At 37.6% G+C, this 20,005-nt stretch overlaps 5 protein-coding genes across 8 annotated transcripts; 2 read left to right on the top strand and 3 right to left on the bottom strand.

Moving 5' to 3' along the window:
* The first annotated feature begins 5,545 nt into the window (after positions 1 to 5,545).
* On the top strand, positions 5,546 to 6,077 carry LOC128259208 (uncharacterized). Its single transcript, XM_052991456.1, has 2 exons — positions 5,546 to 5,749; positions 5,819 to 6,077. The coding sequence occupies exons 1-2, from the start codon at positions 5,635 to 5,637 to the stop codon at positions 5,851 to 5,853; spliced, it is 150 nt and encodes a 49-aa protein (XP_052847416.1). The 5' UTR covers positions 5,546 to 5,634; the 3' UTR covers positions 5,854 to 6,077.
* Positions 6,078 to 6,661: 584 nt separating this feature from the next.
* LOC128259262 (solute carrier family 35 member C2) lies at positions 6,662 to 10,455 on the top strand. Its single transcript, XM_052991553.1, has 4 exons — positions 6,662 to 7,024; positions 7,089 to 7,728; positions 9,131 to 9,383; positions 9,521 to 10,455. The coding sequence occupies exons 2-4, from the start codon at positions 7,120 to 7,122 to the stop codon at positions 10,078 to 10,080; spliced, it is 1,422 nt and encodes a 473-aa protein (XP_052847513.1). The 5' UTR covers positions 6,662 to 7,024; positions 7,089 to 7,119; the 3' UTR covers positions 10,081 to 10,455.
* Positions 10,456 to 11,009: 554 nt separating this feature from the next.
* On the bottom strand, positions 11,010 to 13,119 carry LOC128259263 (cyclin-J). Its single transcript, XM_052991554.1, has 4 exons — positions 12,862 to 13,119; positions 12,613 to 12,799; positions 11,609 to 12,031; positions 11,010 to 11,556 (listed from the first exon to the last, which is right to left on the bottom strand). Exons 1-4 carry the CDS (start codon positions 12,943 to 12,945, stop codon positions 11,096 to 11,098), a joined length of 1,155 nt encoding a protein of 384 aa, XP_052847514.1. The 5' UTR covers positions 12,946 to 13,119; the 3' UTR covers positions 11,010 to 11,095.
* Positions 13,120 to 13,822: 703 nt separating this feature from the next.
* LOC128259224 (probable RNA helicase armi) lies at positions 13,823 to 18,362 on the bottom strand. The gene is made up of 6 exons (XM_052991475.1): positions 17,922 to 18,362; positions 17,439 to 17,867; positions 16,760 to 17,365; positions 15,486 to 16,448; positions 14,362 to 15,165; positions 13,823 to 14,297 (listed from the first exon to the last, which is right to left on the bottom strand). The coding sequence occupies exons 1-6, from the start codon at positions 18,360 to 18,362 to the stop codon at positions 14,010 to 14,012; spliced, it is 3,531 nt and encodes a 1,176-aa protein (XP_052847435.1). The 3' UTR covers positions 13,823 to 14,009.
* A 29-nt stretch (positions 18,363 to 18,391) lies between these two features.
* LOC128259225 (uncharacterized) lies at positions 18,392 to 19,530 on the bottom strand. Of its 4 annotated transcripts, none has more exons than XM_052991477.1 (3): positions 19,394 to 19,530; positions 19,142 to 19,269; positions 18,392 to 18,568 (listed from the first exon to the last, which is right to left on the bottom strand). In XM_052991477.1, exons 2-3 carry the CDS (start codon positions 19,235 to 19,237, stop codon positions 18,392 to 18,394), a joined length of 273 nt encoding a protein of 90 aa, XP_052847437.1. In that variant the 5' UTR covers positions 19,238 to 19,269; positions 19,394 to 19,530. The 4 variants fall into 4 exon arrangements, with proteins under 4 accessions (XP_052847437.1, XP_052847439.1, XP_052847436.1 ...); XM_052991479.1 differs by having other exon boundaries at positions 19,142 to 19,256; positions 19,394 to 19,520; XM_052991476.1 differs by having other exon boundaries at positions 19,142 to 19,274; positions 19,359 to 19,508.
* Between the last annotated feature and the right edge of the window lie 475 nt (positions 19,531 to 20,005).

Raw genomic sequence — 20,005 nt, 5'->3', positions numbered from 1 at the left:
TTTTCTGTTAAAATAAGAAACTTGGCAGTCAATTACAAATTTTTATTGTGAACATTGTGAAACTTTAAAAGTATTACTTAATGTTTTCCACTTTTCCGACAGGAATTTTCGACTTAGAGACTTTTCCTTGGCCCTCAACCCCATTTTTTACGAGCGCTCAAATGTATGCGGCAATAAATTAAATCAAAACATCTAGGATTTGACCTTGAGTGGCCGGGACAGATGAACACATCAAGGATGCACAAAGGGCAAGCAATTTTACGGCGTGCAGTCCATTGGCGGTCAGCTGGGGGCCATGAACCCTGCAGATATCCTTTCGTTTTGTGGGTGGGCGTGTATTTTGGGGTGTGTGTAGATGTCAGGACCTCGGGGGCAATTTCCTTTTTGCAACACACATACGAATACGAATACGAGTGTGTTTTTGTGGGCGGGCAAATAAGCATAACGAGCTGCATTATCCTTGGGGAAACTGGTTTGGGATGCAGCCTTGCTCTTGCATTACGCATACGCCATGTGACTCACAACGGAAAACATGGAGGGAAAACTCTTTTGTTGCACCGCCAAATTGAAATAATATGCAGGGGACAGCAAATATGAAAAGGAAATGGAAGAGCGAGCAGCTAGAGATGAAAAAGCATGAGTCAGCAGATGCTATATGTACTTTATATACACTTATAGCAGGATTTGAAGCCAAAGGATTAAGGGTCATGTGGTCGCTTGAAAAAGGGAAGTTATGTTTTTATATTCACGGAAATGTGGCTTTTAATAAATGCTAGAGAAGCAGAATTTTCTGCAGACCTAGAATTTTATCTCTTCATAAAAGTGAGCTACTTGTCTACCATAAAACAATTTAAATGTTTTTGGCTTTTTATTAAAAAGCATTAAACAATTAGCTATTGTAAAGCAAAATTATGAAAAATTATAATTTTAGTTATGGTTTATATATGAAGCTACCAAACGTTTTAATTAGGCAAATAATTTGAAAGTTTATATTATATTTTATAGTATAAATTTTTAAAAAAGTATATACGCTATTGTTTTTTTTGTTTAAGCCGTAGTTATTTTATACTTGACTCGGGCATAATAGCCCTCAAAAGAAAAAGGAAAAAAATGGCAACATAATGGCAACGACAAGGACACAGGACATCATCCAGCCGGAGGATGCAGGTCCTGTAAACTAGAGGCCATTGTTCACACGTAGGTCACAAGCGACAGTTTGAGCTCTTCTTTAGACTTTTGTTTTTGGTGGAGAGCGTGGAAAACCCCCCTGATTTCCCCCCCTCGTTTTCCCAGCCGGCTGGGGCATCAGCATCATTAACATTATGTAAGCAACAACAACAACAACCGGCGACTGTGAAAGCAGCAACAGACGGTAGTAGTCCTTTCACCTTTCTCCTCCTGCGAAAAACTACACCTGAAGTTGTAATTTATGCTCTGACAAAATGGCGCACACACAAAAAAAATTGGGGGTGGAAAGAAGCCTCTCACGTCACGTCAATGGAGGGTGAAAAGGGGAACACAATTGTGGGTAAAAAGGGGACCAAAAAGGGGGATAAAAAGAGGGCTAAAAGAGGCGCATAGTTAGCCTATGTGTTGCACTTGACGGGGTAGCTACTTTTATGTATTTATGTTTATATATGTATAACAGGAGCTTGGCCTTTATGGCCGCATAAATTAAAGCATCACGAATGGGAATGTTTTGTTATAAGTTAAGGTATCGCGAAAACTTCAGGTTGAGTAACTCAAAGGTCAAAGATATAAGTCAAGATTACATGTTAAATTAAATACAGCATTTTTTTGTAAATATTATTAAGATTTCCAAAACATAAAATACATGTTTTTTTATTTATTTGCGAAAATTAGATATTCAATTTAACTGGTATTTCAAATAAATTAAATAAAGTCAAGATAACATTTTGACATTAATTACAGGATTTTTGCAAAAGTACTATGAAGATTTTGTAAAACATAAGGTTTAAAGATATAAATTAAAAAATGAAATCGATTTTTAAATAATCTTTCTAAGATTTCTAGAACAAAAGGTTCATGCTAGTTATTATTATTAAAGATAATTTCCTAATAAATTCTTATATCTCGTTACCTTTAGAAGTTTTGAGTATTTTATAAATCCTCGAAATAAATCATGTGCCCTTAAAAGCGTTAAAACGTTAGTTTCACAACCGAAATACTTTTTGCAAGTACTTAATTACTTTGCTTTGGCAAAACTTTCACAAAGACAATAATGAATTGAAGGCAAGCTTTTAATCCCTTAATCCTACTGTTGTAAACTACTTTTATGAAGTGGTTTTTTGTTGTCGATCGCAAAACCTACCTTGTCTCAAAAAAATTAATGTTATGGCTTCAACACATTGGCATGAAAAATCGCTCCGATTTTCGACTTTACATCCATCAGCATTGTTGGCAGGAAAAACTTTAATGGCTGGCCATAAAAAAAGTAAGGAACCTCGCCGAAATGTTTATCTTGCCGCCACAATTCCTTAAGATACATACATGCATTTGCCTAGGTGAAAACTTTTGAGCAAACTGCATAAACGAAAAGAAACTTCTTATAAAGTCCATAAAACGTAATGACTCGCGCTACATGCGCTCCCAGAAAAGTATGCAACAAAAGTTCCACTGACTTCAGACTTGACAGGATGAAAATCAAGGATAGCGCATAGGACTCTGGGAAATTCCAGCAGGAAAATATTAAGTTTTACACGAATCCCAGCTGGGCAAATTGATTAAATCCACCAGTGGCAGAAATTAAACGAAATTGGAAAAGTTGAACGCTATGCAAACACACAAGGAAGTCTTTAAATCAGATTAGGTTGTGGGTAATTTACCAAACCACCAATGACTTTACGCTAATGTGGGGTAATGGGTTTTACGTGTTTATAAAATATTGATTGTTATGCCAAGTGCTTTGGTTAACTGTCATAAATAAACTTAATAAAAACTACATAATAGTATATTTAATCATCATAACTTTCAAAGATAATTTGACCTTTAAGGCAAATATATTTCTTTTATATAAATGCCAAATCCAGAAGCTGCAAAGCAATAAAATGGAAATTAAATAATAAAAGCTGGTGGCGTTTGCCGTTTCACTAAATGAATGTCAATATCAATTTAGGTCAGATAAAAATGTATTCAATAAATTAAATCTTTGTTTATATTTTAACTTTCTCTGTTTGCTTCAAACAAAGTCAAAAAAAACCTCTGCTAATTGATAAATTTATTATCAAATAAAGGGGAAAAGTGTTTGGTTTTAGGAAATAAAAAATATTTGTTGAACTTCATAAAACAAATTTTCTTTATAAATCTTTTTTGCAAATAATATAATAGAAAACCCGATTGCGTTAAATTAAGCGAACAATTTTTTTTTAATTATTAATTGATAAATAAAAACCCCAATTACTTTAAATTAGAATCTTTAAAATATACACTTTTAATAGAATATCAATGTCAGATTTTAAATTACCTACTAAATAGTTATCATGACTCTGAGATGCTATAATTCTCAACAGGTTTTAGCTTATCCTAAACAAAAAAGCCAAAACTAGTGTTGTTTTCTTAAATGTTTGCCTTAAATCTTTTTAGCAGACTAATGTAAATTGTAAAAGCATACGGTGATGGTATAATCAAAGCTCCACTGTACTTAAAATAGCGACCGCTTCGTATTGAAGTTATGACGTCGATCGGAGAGTGTGACTGCACTTGAAAATCGCCCAAGGCGCTCACCGACAGTTGAAAGGGTGAAGGATTTTGTGCAACAAAATGACAAATCACCGACACTGGGACACTTTCGCCCCATGCACCCTTGTATCCATACACCCCCACCGAAAGCAAACCAAATTTGCATGCTACATCGCGCCACTGTGTTTGTACTGTGTATAGATGTGTGAATGGGGAATTGAAATTGGTTTGCAAAGTGGCAGCTATTTATATTTGGCCAGGAGTCGCCGTCGTCGTCGTCTGCACTTGTCACACTGATTTCTGCCGATTAGAAATTAATCGAATTTTACTGTCAAATCGAAAGCGGCGGGCGTTCAGGAAGTTCGCGTTACGTTGCCATGGAAATGCAAAAACAACTAAACACAGACACGCACGCATACTAAGACACAAAGGCGGGAGTATCCTACGAATTAGGGTGACTCCAAATATAAATTGGGAAAACTCTGAGATTTATGTTGATACGAGTTTGAAAAATCCTAAAAATTACATTTCTAACATCTCAATTAATTATGCATATTCTGTCTATATTATTAGTTTCTTCGATCTTAACACATGTACCACTTTTTCTAAAACAACATAGTCAAGAATTACAATTAAGATTTTAATAATATTGCCTATATACTCTAACTTCTTGTCAAACTTTTTCTAACATCCTGCAAGAAAATCTTACATAAATCTTAAATATACGAAAACCATTTAGAAACTTCTTTCATTATTTGAAAAAATTCCTAAAATTGGTTTAGTTATGTACTGCTAAACTTTCATTGTTTTAACAAACATAAATCATTTATTACAAACAGGTATAAAATTGTTGTAAAATAAGAAAAAATTAAATTTAATTATTTAAAAACCGCAGCATTTCAGATATTTAATAGTTGTAAGATATTTGTTTTAATAATAAAACTATTTTCCATCTATAATCAACTTTTAAAAATATACAGATTTTATTGATTATTTAATTGTCCATTTAATATTGGTCCTTTGGAATTGAGCCACCCTAAATGACACTCACACATACACGCACACAGAAACACAGACACTGACAGACAGACACTGACACCGAATGTTACGCAGTCGGCGGTCTTGTAGGCAAAATACCGAAACATTTTGCCAATTGGCTGATAATCTTCGTTTATATAAGCTCGGGAAATTATAACATAAAGAGGGTTCTTGAAAGAATCCTTTTTCTTCATTTTATAAGTATTATTTTCTCTCTTCTCACCTGTTCAACAACTGTCGACATTTTGATGTATGTTTTTCTTTATTTACTGCACTTCTCGATATTTGTCTCACTTTGTCGCTGTACTCTCTGCACTTTTTGTTTTAAAAAGGATTACAAAATTTATTTTTTTACACCGCACCGCATTTTGGTTGTTTTTTTTGTATTTTGCTTCGATTTTAATTGTACGAGCTTAAGGGGAAATTCGCGAACTTAAGATACGCAACGAATCCGACGAGTTGCTGCTGCTGAAATCAACTAAAAATCCTTTTTTTGGCGAGCAGGATACTCACGGATTTGTATCCTGCCTAAAATTTAAGTGTGACCAACCTGAACAACATACCAAAATGTGTTAAAGGAGGTATTTAGGTGGAAAACTTCGATACAATACCGTTAGCTCTGTTAAATAACTGGAACCTTTTGCATTTTGCGATATTTATTTGGTAAAATTTTAAAATTGTAATAAATAAAATATAAATTAAAATACAAAACAAATATATAACAATATATTTAAATCTACAAATATTTAATATTTGGTATATTTCTGATTTCGTTTTTTTTTTATATTGCCGCATGGTATATTTCAGCACTTAAGCAACGGTCATACCAAAATTTTTCAGTGCCGTCGTGCCGCACGTTTTTCTTGTAAATAAATAAATAATATATAAAACACTAAGATGTTCCGCCTGCAACAATCCCAGCCCGATCCCGCCGAAGAGCAAAAACGAGTTGCATCTGAAGTCCGCTTCAATTTCATCCTCTTTGGAGCTATAATCGCAGCTGTTCGATTGGGTACATCGCAATTCTTATGTAAATTGTTCTTCCTTCTTACTAAATATTGGTTTTCTTTATTACAAACAGCGCCAGTGGTCCTACAGCATTTAAATACGGCATAGGAATAAAGTAAATAAAGGAAATTTAACTGTACCAAGAAGTTATCAATTATCTAGTTGTTCAACAACTGGCACGCAAAATGCATTTATTTAAAAGCACTTTGGCAATTGGATAGCGTTTCAAATTTAAATCAAGGCATTTTTTAAGTTTGGAATAAATTAAGGACGCTCCTAAAAAAATGATGTTATACAAAATGTAGAAAGTGAATAAAAACAAGACATACCCATTGGTTTTTAGTTTTCATGATAAAAAAGTTAAATAGCAGACGTTTTAAGATAATGACTCCTCTTACAAAATAACACTATTATTTATAATTCTATAGAGAAAATTATCTGCTTTATTAAGTTATCTATCGTCCTCAAATTAGTCAAAATAGATAATTTTTATTTAGAAACAATTCGATTCTGATATTTTAATGTGAACCTAATCAAAAAAGAGAATTCTGCGACAAGTCTTTTTCTTATTTGTTTCTTTTTTTTATATACAAAAACTTGAATTACTTTCAGAAAATATAACTTTAAATTCCATTGTTTTAAAATAAGTCTCAATATGACTTTTTATTTGGGCACCATAGAATTTTATTATTCTTATTTTGTTTTTAATTATAAAACAAAAACAATAAAGCTTTAAATTCCAGTGAAAGTTATTATTACTTAAGGAATTCTCATTATTATCATCAAAAATATAAAATAACCGGTAAACAAAATCTAATTAAATTAACCATTTTAGCTGCCAAATGCCATGTAGGGTTAAACGTAAATAAAAAATGACGAAACTCTCTTTGTTCACAAAATCTGTTTAAATAAACTGCCAAGTTGTCGCAATCGATATATATCGATGACCGCACACCCACCAGCCGCCAGAGCTGTCACTTCTAGCTAATATCGCTGTACTCGCGCAACCACGCAAGTTAAATCCTGCTAGAAACTAGCCACCGCGCCACCACTGCCTGTGTATAAACAGTTGGCAAGAAACGAAACCGAAAAACAGAAGTTTTTTTGGTTGAAATGGCAGCGTAAAACCCATTAAAACCATTTCCATTATTACACAAACCACCGGGAATATACATGTGTATATAGAAACGTAGCAGATAACAAACGAAGAAGAGGAAAAGGCGTAAAATATCCGGAACATATGGACGTAGACTTCAAGATAACAAGAAAGAAAAAAGAAGTAAAGTTGCCGCGTTTGCGTTTGCGTTTTCCATATGTATTAACAGTATTTATTATTATTTCAGGAATTCCCAAGCGTGTTTCCAATAACATATAATGGTGGCTGCCAAATACGAGCGTTTGAATTCCAGTGGTGAAGTTGGTGCCCTTGGAAATGCCAGCGATGCTGATGAGGAGGAAATTGAGCTCGATCTTGCCCAGAAATCGCAGCTAAATAATGCAAATCGCGTGCGGCCGAGCAACTTTACGTACAATGGTGCAAAATCTGGATCGGGAAATGGTCCGGAAAACAGGGAAGCCTCAACTATGGCCCAAGAAAACATGTTGATGCAAATGGCTGTGGGCACTCTGTTCTTCATACTGTTGTATCTAACGCTGTCCATTTCGCTGACATTCTACCAAACGGACATCACTCGGCAGATGCCATTTCCCCTGGCCATTGTGTCCTACCATCTGGTTGTTAAATTCCTGCTGGCCGCCCTGGCCAGAAATATCTATAGGATGTGGATGGGCAGGTCAAGGGTTCAACTGGACTGGCGGGTGTCCCTCAGGAAAATGGCACCCACGGGTGTGGCCAGTGCCATCGATATCGGATTCTCCAACTGGGGACTGGCTTTGGTGCCCATTTCGCTATACACCATGACCAAGTCATCGACCATTGTGTTTATCCTGCTCTTCGCCATCGCTTTGGGACTGGAGAAAAAGGTGAGCAAACCTGGAAACCCTTTACCGTAGATAAACTTTCTGATATAAACTTTCTGAAACTTTGATATAATTATAATATAGTATATCAATAATAACCATTTAAATAGCTAGTTTGCAACTTAAACTTTCGAGTTGAAGAACTTTTTTTGTAGACCTTTATCTTAATAGTTATGTTTTCAATTATATAAAATCAAACCTGAAAACCATTAACAATAGAAGATTTAATTATAGAGAACTTTCAGTTATATGATTTATAATAATATTTCGTTATGTTTTTTATTTTTATAAGCCTCAATAGAAGAACTATCTAATATTTACTGTTTAAAGTAATAATAATATGTGAAACCATTTTAATGTATTTATAGATAGACAGTGTTTTTTAATTATTGAGAACGTTTCATGATATGAACCCATTTAAATGTCTATCTTGCTACTAAAACAGTCGAGCTCAATATGTTTTTCTGTATAACAATTGCCTTTATCATTTTGGTTTCAATTATATTAATGAAAAAAAATCCTCATATCTATGAAGAACTGATAAAACTGCACAATTTGTTAAGCTTGTTATCAAATGTTAACGATTATTTTCTTGTGTGTCAACTCAACTTTTTCAAAGAGGGTACACCTGGTGTGATATGTAATACATTTCTTATTGACTTGGAACTAAAAGTTTACTGGTAAAAAGTTCGATTCTATTCTTTTCCTAATTATATTGATAGCCGTATAAAATACAATGTTTGAAAGATTATTTTACTATCCTGCTATTATTTTCTAAATCAAAACAAAATTCCAATTAATGAGTAATCATTATCTAAAGATAAAATGAAATCAATATGTATTTGTTACCAACTTCATATATGAATATAAGAAGTATGTTTTACTTTTAGATAAGGAATAATTTATTAATTTATAACCATGGGGTGATTTTGCTTTTATTTTTTAATGCATATATTTATCAGCTAGATTATACGAAGTGGTTATAAATAGCTTTAAACAGGTTTGATTTATGTATATTGTGTTTATCCAAATCAAGTTAGGTTTATGATTATAAAAGCATTAATGCTATTTTTAAAACAGGTTCAATTTAGTTCAATAATTTAAGGGTTTAATGATCAATATAATAAAGAGTAATAGGATTTAATTATTTTTAAAAATTCATTAAAACCTTAATAATGTCTCTTTATTATTAGGTTTATTCAAATCCTTTGCAGCATTTAATAATTATACAAAGTTAAAAATTATAAATAAATCCAGCAAATAATTGAGATATTCCCAGGTTTTCGAACGTGACTTAAACTTATTAGGGGTATAGTGATGTTTCTCCAAAATGCGTTGCAGCGAATGTGATTTTTTCGCACCCCCATAAAGATGATTGTGCGTTAATGGCATTATTTACTTTCAGAGCTGGTATCTGGTGTCGATTGTGGGACTGATAGGCACTGGGCTGGTGATGTTCACCTACAAGTCCACGCAGTTCAATGCCCTGGGCTTTTTCTTCATTCTGTTTGCCTCGCTGAGCAGCGGATTGCGATGGAGTTTCGCACAGTTCATAATGCAGAAGTCAAAGCTGGGATTGCACAACCCCATCGACATGATATACTACATGCAGCCGTGGATGATTGCCTCGCTGTTGCCTCTGGTTATGGGAATTGAAGGTGGGTTTCGAGCAGGTCTTATTATGTAGCTGATAAGAACGAGGAAGGCCAGCTTTGAGTATTTTTTTCATCGCTAAATATATTGGATATAAAATTAGTGAAAATATGCATCTAATAACTCCATATACATTTTACAGGTCCCAATCTTATAGAAGTGTTGGCGGATCTGCACAATCATACCTCAACTAAGATAACCTGGGCCATTTCGAGGATTACAGCTGGCGCTTTGCTGGCCTTCCTCATGGAATTCACGGAGTTTTTGGTTCTCTGCAAGACATCCAGCCTAACGCTCTCGATTGCGGGGATCTTCAAGGACATCTGCCAGTTGGCCCTGGCTGTGACCCTCAAAAACGATCACTTGAGTGTGATCAATTACATTGGATTGGTCATATGCCTGGCGGGCATTGTCTGCCACCTGCTGCACAAGTACACCAGTATGAAGGAGACGCAGCGGCTGCAAAAGGACCTGCAGTCCGACAACGATGTGGAGGAGTCCACATCGCCGGGCGAGTACAAATTCAACGAGGGCGGCAGTGCCATTGTGGGTGTCCATGTGAAATCGCACTCCACGCTGACGGTGCCATTGCTGGAGCAAACCGATTCCGAGGACGATTCGGGTAATGATCCCAACAGCAACAAACAGAACGCCTCCGATGTGATCTTCGATGTGCTGAAACGACGCGACATGCAGCGATGAAAGCCGATCTCGCTGCTCAGATGTCCCTGTAAATGTTGTATAAATTCAAACGAACTCTATGTTAACAAAGCCACTTTCCCCACGAGAAAACTACTTACGAAACTACTGGGATAGCAATGCAGGTTTAAGTATTCAGTTAGTTTGAGATTTTCCACGATTTTCCCGTCACGCATTCCCGCTTTGTGCATTTGGCATATATATCAAATTGAAAAGCGTGAGCTATCCTGGTACAAAAAACATTCCAAGGGACGAAAAGTTATCTTTGGACAACGTTAATATACTGTCATTTATTTTAGTTCATGGAATTTCAAGTTAAAATTACACGTTTTCCACTTTCTATACATATAAAATATTTTAATAAATCTGTTGCAATTTTTTTTTAAACTTCACTTCAATTTCCGTCTCATAAATTAATAACATTTGTCCAATTACGACTTCTAGTCCCAAAAACTATCTCGCTCTTTTTCGTAAAAACTCACCTCTTAAGTCTTAAATCCTATGTAAAAATAAGAATGCCTTAAAGACCTTTTTATTGTTCCTTAATCGCAAAATTTAATTGTAAACCCTCTTTTAGTTATAGAAAGTTTTGAATTTGAGCAGCTCACAAAAATGTCTGATACAATTAAACAAGGGCCATTGTTTTTGAAGCAAATTATAAATAATGTCTTTATTGTTTTTAGTTGATAATGCTTCTTTTTTGTTGAGTTTTTGACATTGTGTATCCATAAGTTTATAACATAGTTTTCAAATATATATTAAATATAATATATTAAAGCAGAGTATAACGATTACGAGATATGTTGGGTGGTTCAAATCAATTGAACGGAGGCATATCTTTGTTCGATTTTTGAAAGGCACCTTAAAACTATTTGGTTTTTCTCCAAATTGTATTGGTTTCGAGTTTTTTAGGTTACTAATCTAGGGAGTTGGGTTCAAATCAATTGAACAAGGAAATATTTGTGTTTTTACGTTCTTATTTAGGCACCTTGAAACTGGTTTTGACTTTTAAGGTTTCCTAATCTATGGGTTCATAATCAACTTTGGGTTGTTTTAGGGCCGGCTGTGTTTCGCCATTATCTTCGATCCGCGGACGTTTAAGATTCGTTTGAGCTTCGGAAGCCCTTGAATCCTGCATCTGAACAGTGATAATGTTATAGGTGCCCACTCCCAAGCTGACCACTTCATCGGAGACCACCAAATCCGTGCTTTCAGTGAGCGATTGCTCGAATCCTGAATCGGGACTAGATAAATTCTGATTGCTTTCTTGGCCAGAGGAGGAAATTTCGCAAATTGGCTGGATGGTTTGGTAGAAATGGTAGCCGGCTATCACGTCTATGAAGGGCTCCACCTGGGCCTCGGTGTAGGCGGTCAATCCGATGAGGTAGCCCGACCAGCGCTTCACGCCGCTCACCTGACGAACTGCAGCAATGCAGGCGGCGGCCAAAAGTGAGGGCGGTTCATTGGCAAATCTGAAAACTAAGGGGGGTACGTTCTATTATAAGTTTCTCACAGTATATCATCCACTCACTGGTTAATGTATAATCCGCCATGCGGAGCAGCAACTGCGCCAAACTGGCCAACATTTGTTCGAAGCTTCCATATCGCTGATATGGATGCAGATTCTGATTCCTCTCGAAATCGTCCAGCATCCTAGTGTAGGCCGCGAAATCGCAGCGAGTGAGGAAACTGCAGGCGAAGAGCTCCACAAAACTGGCCGTTGTGGGACGCACTAGCTCGAAGTTGAGGAAGCACAGCAGCTTCCGCTCCACAGCCTTGTACTCGAAGGCTGTGTAGGCATTCCTCACCAGCTGGTTCATTTCGCTGTAGCGCGGTATAAAGGCATCGGTGTTCTCGATCTGGGCCGCAATATGGAGGCAGGTGAGCGCCACCAAAGACAGCTTGTCCACACGGATTTTGTAGTGGTCCGAAAAGCGATCCATGTAGTACATACCTGAAATTATCAGGACATTTTAAAGAAATTTCACGGTGAATTCAATAGTTTTTGTACTTTAAAAAATCTTTAAATACGGCAATTTGAAAAATTTATTAAATTTCGAATTAGGAAGGCTTTAAAGTACAGTGCACATATAAGTAAGAAGCACAGCAATTTGATTTGTAACTTTTGTTTTACTAAATATATAATTTAATGAAGGTAATAAGGAATTTTACCTCTTTGATATTTTAGATAACATTGAGTTTACATTTTTATTTACTTTTCTATAAAAGTTAGTAAGGTTTTTCTGTACTTTTTCAAGCTTTTTAACAGTTAAAATGATTAAATTTAATTTAAAAATAGAGACTATAGCTGGCAAAATATGTTAGGGCCTTTTCCAATCCACATTTCTTAGAAATTTCTTGTATTTGCAGTTCGGGGGGCTCTACTGTAGTTGCTCACCCAAATGCAAGGGACATAGACTGAATTTGTAGGTTTTAGAAACCAATTTTGATCTACACTTCAAGGCTTTTTCCGAGCAATATTCCTTAGACATCTCCTCTATTTCCAGTTAGGGAGGCTCTACTATAGTTGCTTACCCAAATGCAAGGCACATCGACTGATTTTGTGTGTTTTGGCCACCATTTGGAGCAACTCCAGCATCTTTTGGCGTTCATCAATTTGCGGCGAAAGGAAATACATCGGCAGACGACGCTTTTCCTGCTCCCTCATTGTGAAAAATATATCCCGGGCATAATCGCTGAGCCAATGGGTTTTTGCCAGGCGCTAAAGTTTATGGAAATGTGTAAATCCATTGGAATATATTACATTCAATTAAATTCCTTTACCTCGTTTTCAGTTTGATAGCGATTCTTCTCCGATTTTTCATTGACCACGAAGATGTTTTCTTCGGCAGCCAGGTTCTGGTCCATTCTTTTGCAATTTCCTGATATTAATCTTTAATTATTTCACTATTTAACCGAGAAGTATGCGAACGACGAAGAGAAAACAAAACACCTAAAAATATGGCGAGGATAACGGCGCTTGCAAGTGCAGAGTTGCCAGACTTAAGAAAACTTGAGATATAACCTAATTTCCAAAATGACAATATTGCAGTAGTAGAATATTAAAGCCTGTTTACACTAACGCGAGTTTCCTATCGTTATCGGAATTAACGCAGAATGACCGTTGTCACTTAGCAAACTAAAGTATATGCGTTCGACTGAAGAAATAAAGCGAATTTGTTCTTTGATTTCTGAATTAAAACTCGAAATAAATTGAAAAAGGAACTGTAATGACAAAAAAATTATATTTCAAACTTCTCCAAACTCAACTAAACGCACTAAAAAATCTTTTGCGGGAATCGCAATAACGCAGTACAAGTGTAAGTGCGCTATTAATTTTTTGTTGTTGTTGTTGTAATTAGAAAATTATTTAATTTAAATTTAATAATATTAAAACACAACAAAAAATCAAATTTTACGTATTCTTCTGATCTTGTTGGTATACATATAAGCATAGAAATAGGGTATTGTAAATAAGTAATCCCCAATAAAATGAGTTTATCATTTCAGTAATTTTAAAATACTAGTTTTTTTTATTTGTTGAATCCACTTCTGAAGAATACAATAAACTGAGATACAATAAAGCCGACTGTATGTACCCAAGTTATAATACTCAAAATTATGTTTCGGTAACACCAATTTAATTTATTTGGCTTTTAAAAAGAAAGAAATTTCTTTTATTTTTAAAATCGGAGAATTAAAACCATCGTTTTCGAATATAAATATATATTTATTTGAAATCGGAGGTCACTTTGAATTCTTAGAAAATTATTTTATAAATTCGGCAAATATCTTTGATTTCTTAAACAAAACATAACCCTTGTTTCAATTAAATCCAACTCAATTGGAGAAATTGTATTGTATAGTAGGTAGCACTCTGAATGCAGAGAACACATTTTGTCTAGTAGTCTTAAGGATATTTGGCAATAATGTTAGGGCACGAATGTGTCAATATCTTCATCCTCCTGATTAACGACAGCTTGTGGCAATTCACATCCAAAGTAGGCGTTGTTGTTGGCACAAAACAAGATGAGTTGCCGCCAACATTCGTCGACGGCCAGGAGATAAGGATTTCCGAAGACAATCATCATGGCTCGAGCCCGGGAAATGGCCACGTTCATACGTTTGTTGCAACGTACGAATCCCAAAGACAAACGGGCATCAATCCGCAGGATTGATTCAGTCGATCGCACTGTAGAAATCAGCATTATGTCGCGTTCCTGGAAATTGGAAATTATTAAGAAGCAAATTCAGAAGTTCTCCGACACCCAAATCCAGACGTACCTGTCCTTGAAACTCCTCGACGGAGCCAATCTTCGGCATGGCCACATCGGTGCCAATGAACATGTTGCGCAGCATCTTCACTTGCTTCACATAGGGCGTGAGTATGCCGATCTGTTCCGGTGTGACATTGGCGCGATACAGGGCAATGGTCATGAGGAACACCTCCCTTACCTCTTGCGGATTAAACCAGGATGGAGAGTCCGGTTCCTGCCTATTCTCGCCAGTGATTCCATAAAAGAACGTGCCATGCGCCTGCGGCATATCCTTTTCGGGCTCGAAAACCACACGTAGTTTGGAAAGTAGCTGACATTCCCGCGAATCCTTTTCGGAGACCATCGGTATCAGTTCGTCGTCGTAGAAGAGCTTGCTGTAAGTGCTCACAATCGAAGGCAATGCCCGGTAGTTGTACAATAGCTTGGTCAGCACAGCGGGATTGTAGCCCGAGGTATTGGGATATCGCTGAAGATCCTTTCGATAGGGCGAACGGTCAAGCAATCGCTCCAGAAAGGACATCGAAAATCCCCTTTCGCCCGCAAACTTATTGATCACAACGGCCTGCAGCTGGCGAGGATCTCCGGCCAGAATGACTTGACTGCGTTTCTTGGTGAGCATCACAATGGGCACCATTGTCTCCGGTTCGGTGCATTGCCCAGCCTCGTCGAAAAGTGCATGGGTAAAGTGTCCCGTCGGGAATCCCATTTGCAAAAAGTTACCCAAAGTAGCGCATGTAGAGATGGTGATTCGGTGACTCCCAATGAACTTCATCTGACAGCGCAGCTTCAGTCCCGATTCGGTGGTCACCATCTGCGGGAAAACATGGTAAACTATATTTTGTGTCATGTAAAAAGGATATACTACTCACAGAAAAAAAAAACATATTTGAAATCAACAAAGAAAAAATGTTACAATACTTCAATTAGTAAAATCAAAAAAGAACTATTTTTTGGGCCATTAGAATAGGAAAAAAAATAGTTAAAGAACGACTGATTTGGACAATTACTATTTTTCTGTGTTCTTTTAAATTTTATAAATAAATAATATTTTAAAGGCAATTACCTACATTGCATAGGTTGGTAGAGTTTGTAATGGTTGACTTTGCATGATATTTTTCTGGGTGTACTCACACTGTCCTCGCAGCTGCCGACCATTCCGTGGTCCACCGTGGCACAGTAGCTCATCAATTCGGGCGGGATTGCATCCCTCTCCACTTGATTGTGCGACACAAGACGGATGAAATCTCCCGGCAGCAACACATTGCAATCGATCAATCGCTTGGTCACCAAATCCGCTGAGCTATTCGAGGGAGTTCCCACCAAGATCCGAGCACCTGGTAGATTCCGCACCAATTGCAGCAAAGTCTCCACAAGGGTCACCGTTTTTCCAGTGCCCGGTGGCCCAAAGATCACATAAGGAATGTCTTCTGCTTCGCCTTTTAAAATATTGTAAACAGCCCGCTTTTGGATGATATTGAGCGATGGATTGTACCAGGGCAATTTCGAATCGTACAGGTACATATCTTCACCATCCATTCGCACTTCCAGCTGGGGATTCTCGCGCTTGGTCACCTTGCTGGGGAACAGAAAGTGTTCGCCCATCACGCTTCCAATTTTCGATACGGCATGGTGCTGCTTGCGAAAAGTAAAGCGGGAGAAGTAAAACTCCAGTCGGTAATCCTCGCCATTGTATTTCTGCTGGAAACTGGCGTTAAATTTCAGCAGTACCCTATTAAAAAGCACCTTGTGGATGATGCCCTCGTAGCACTTGTTTTCCTTGGAATCGACATTCGCCCAGGGATTTATGGCCCGTACTACATCGCCCACGACCAGCGATGGACGACGCTCGGCCAGATTCTCGATCTGCAGCGACAGGAACTCCCCGTCTCGCTGGAAATGGGCTCGATCCCGGTCGAAGTTGCGGAAGCTCACAAAGCATTCGATCTCCTCCAGGTGCAGGAACAAACCCCAACGCTGCACATAGTTGCGAAAGTCCAGCGGTTCCTTGATGCTGGAATAGTGCTGCTCCAGAATATCGCACAGTTCCTGGCGCCGTTCAACGGTCAAGTAAAGTTTACGCAACTTCTCAGGAACCTTAAAATTAGAAAAAAAAAGCTTATTTAAAAATTGTTTGATGAAAATCTTAATTTACATTGCATACAATTTTCTTGGGTATATTATTGGGTAGATTATTATTATATTACAATAATAAACAAGTTCTCTCAAAATAAATCCCTTCTTTTTTAACATTTTGTAACACTTTAGAAACGTTTTCTTTTTTTATGACTTTCTGTCCTAGATTTTAAGAAAAGTTTATCCTAAACTTTGTAGTGCTCGGTTATTAACGTAAAAAATGGGCTGAAATTCGTGTTCTGAGGTTTAATTTTATGTTGAGACCTTCTCACCTCAAAGAAACCCAAGCGAAGGGCTAAAAATCTGCGCTTGGTGACCACGTATTCGCCAGGGACCACATCCATCTTGTTGCACCACACTTGGTTGGCATAGAAGCGGGATCTCTGGTGGATCGTGCGTCCGGTTGCCATCAGACTTTCGGCGGCTATTACTCGCCTCTCGGCCTCGGCGGCTTCCTCTTTGGTTTCGCAAACGATGACCGTGAATGAGCGCTTCACTTTAAAACGACCAAAGTTCAGCTCGTATTTCTCGTTAGCCTCGCCCATGAACTGGGTGTGAATCTCGAAGACTATTGTTTTTTCGCCGCCGCATTCTATGTCCATGGGTTCCAGCGGTTCCTTCACGCTCAACTGGGACTCACTGTCGTTGGAGACTACGATGCCCTCCAGGCGGATCATCCTGTTCAGATTGTTGCTCAGTTTCAGCGAAATTGTGTGTTTTTGCCAGAGCTCAGTGGTGATGAAGCGGTTTGCTCCTGTTATCGAGACTGCATGTCCGCTGCTCGAAGATCCTGAGTTACTACCCTGGGACATAACCCTCGTTTCTCCAAAGTTCTTCTCCAAGGGTGTAAGTTTAATGGCGCGTCTCGAGAATTTGGACTAAGAAATAATAAAGATACTTTAGTTAAGGGGAAAAGTCTTATGGAATTAAGTTCTTATTCCTGCAACTCACATACTGACACTCGATGAGATCGGCCAGAACAAAGTCACCCAGGTGGAGGTCTGTTCCCGTGGGCAGGTCCGTTTTTAGGACGTAAATCTCCGGACCCAGAACCGCCAGATCCGTGTAAACGCGCTCCACAACACACTTCTCAGCCTCTTCGATGCGCGTGGGAAAGACCTTGGTCACCTGCAGAATTTCACCCTGTTTGTCCACGAAACCGTCGTCCAATTGAATGTTGCACTCCAGGCGCACGCGATCACCTGTCTTGGGAATGAAGGTCATCTCTATGTTGTCCAGCTCCACAGTGAGTTGTCCATACTCCGTCTCCACTTCGATGGAGGAAGCCAGGCGCTGGCGAATCAAGCCCAGAACGCTTCTTATCTGGGTGTTGAAGTAGGTGGGCTTCTCGTCCTTCAGTTTGTCCACAGCGTCATCGATCTAAAAAGGATTCTTTAAATTTGCTTTCTTGTTAAACTATAATGAAGTGCCCACCTGGATATGGTTTGTATTCTCCCAGTTTTGCTCCAGGACGCGTTTCACCTTGACCACTCGTACGTTCTCCTCGTGCTCCTGCTGATAGGTCAGATATTCCACCACACAACCGACATGCAACTCCAGAAATATATCCTCTGCCACCTTACTATCGAAGAAATGGACCTTGTCGATGGCTCCAGTGTTGCTGGTCAAACTGGTGATCACTCCCTTTCTCGCTGAGCAGTTTCCTATTTCCAAACGTGCGACTCCCTGCGTGAGTTCACTCATCTTGTTGGTAATAACACCATCCATTTCGGATGGATTCGCCTGACGCTGCCGATCGATCTCCTCTTCCAATAGCTTTTGGTCCAAGAAGCGATTCTCCTGCTCCATACGCTCCTCAAGAAACTCCCGCTCGCGATCCGCATTGGCGAAAAGTTTGCGAACGAGTGTCAACATTTTGGGGATTAGGGTTTAGGGTTCTATTTTTACTGAGCGGGTTTCTTTTCCAGACTGTCGTACATCCAGTCCGTTTCGCTGAGGTAGCCCAATTCCTTGCGCAGATTCTGCAGACGTTTCAAATGGCTCTCTGTCGAATCCACCACCTTTCCGCCCTCGGCTTCGCTTAATTGCGCCTTGTCAGCGCTGATCTCTGGTTTCTTAGCCTGAAATTGGGGACAAGAGTTATTATAAACATTTGTGGGGGTTCTGCACATTGGCGTTTCGGAAACCGAACACTCAAGTACCCTATAGTTTTCAAACTTATAATCGATTCATAGATATTTTGAATTAACAATGCCATTAAGGTTCAAAAAATTATCCGTCCACTTAAAACTCGCTATTAAATGCATATTTTATAAGGCCTTTGAGCTGAATACAATTTTTAATCCCAAAAATAATAGCTATTCAAGGAGACTTCGAAATAGGGTACTTTTAGTTATGGACCGAAATCATTTAATTTAATTTTCAAGTTCCCCAATATGCGGTTTAAACCTATATTTTTTAATAAATTATTTTATTTTAAAGAGTTAAAACTTAGCAACATATTTTTTAGGCCGCGTGTTTAGTTTAAAATAAAATCTATGTTTAGTTTTAAACCATATTTAATTTTCAGTGTAATATTAAGACAACTGTAAAAATGTCAAAATGAATGTCAATGCTGCCGCTTTTACAGTTATCCCTTTCAATAGTCTTGTCTTTCGCACTCACACAGCAACATACAGATTACAACAACAAACCTCCGTTTCGGTGGATTCTACAGGAATATTGGACGCCGTACCACTCGTTGATGCTTCTTCTTTAATCGTAATACTTCCAGACGCTTCGCTAGACATCCTCCAACCCCCAATTCTCCTGGAATGCCAAGCTATACTTAAAAAAAAGGGGAAAGTAAATAGTTTCCAGCCGGCTTTTGCCGATTTTACTGCCGGCTTTTCATTCTGCCTTTAAGCTCACATAAATTTGCAAAGTTCGTGAATTAATGAACGAACCTTTATAGAATTTACTATAAATCAGATAGTAAATAAATGCACATTCAAAAAAATTCTGAATAGAAATTAAGGACAAACCGTATTCCTCTCCGCGAACTTTTTAAGTAGAGGAATTTTGGTGTGCCCGTATCTTGAAGTCTAGAAAATACCCATGGGGCTTTGCAGTATATACTTAAAAAGTATACCTCTCGTGTATACCCTTAGTGAGGATATTACAACTAAGTCATTTGACAGCGCACTGCAAATTATACCTTTTCTTGATCATCTCAGCGGTTTTAAATATCCACTTATCTGTTTTTAATTAACAAAAAACTGCTTTGCAGTATATACTTAAAAAGTATACCTCTCGTGTATACCCTTAGTGAGGATATTACAACTAAGTCATTTGACAGCGCACTGCAAATTATACGTTTTCTTGATCATCTCAGCGGTTTTAAATATCCACTTATCTGTTTTTAATTAACAAAAGTTATTACGAATTGTTTAACCCTTCATTTATTATTTGTGTGTCAACAAAATTTGATGATGCTGTTATTTTTTCACTTTTCTATAACTTTTAGGATCAAACATTACAATCAGTTAAATGTCATTAATGCATAACCATAAACCTGT

The sequence above is a fragment of the Drosophila gunungcola genome (genome assembly GCF_025200985.1).
Source record: "Drosophila gunungcola strain Sukarami chromosome 3L unlocalized genomic scaffold, Dgunungcola_SK_2 000005F, whole genome shotgun sequence".
Classification (NCBI taxonomy): Eukaryota; Metazoa; Arthropoda; class Insecta; order Diptera; family Drosophilidae; genus Drosophila; species Drosophila gunungcola.
This window is presented reverse-complemented; position numbering and strand designations above follow the sequence as displayed.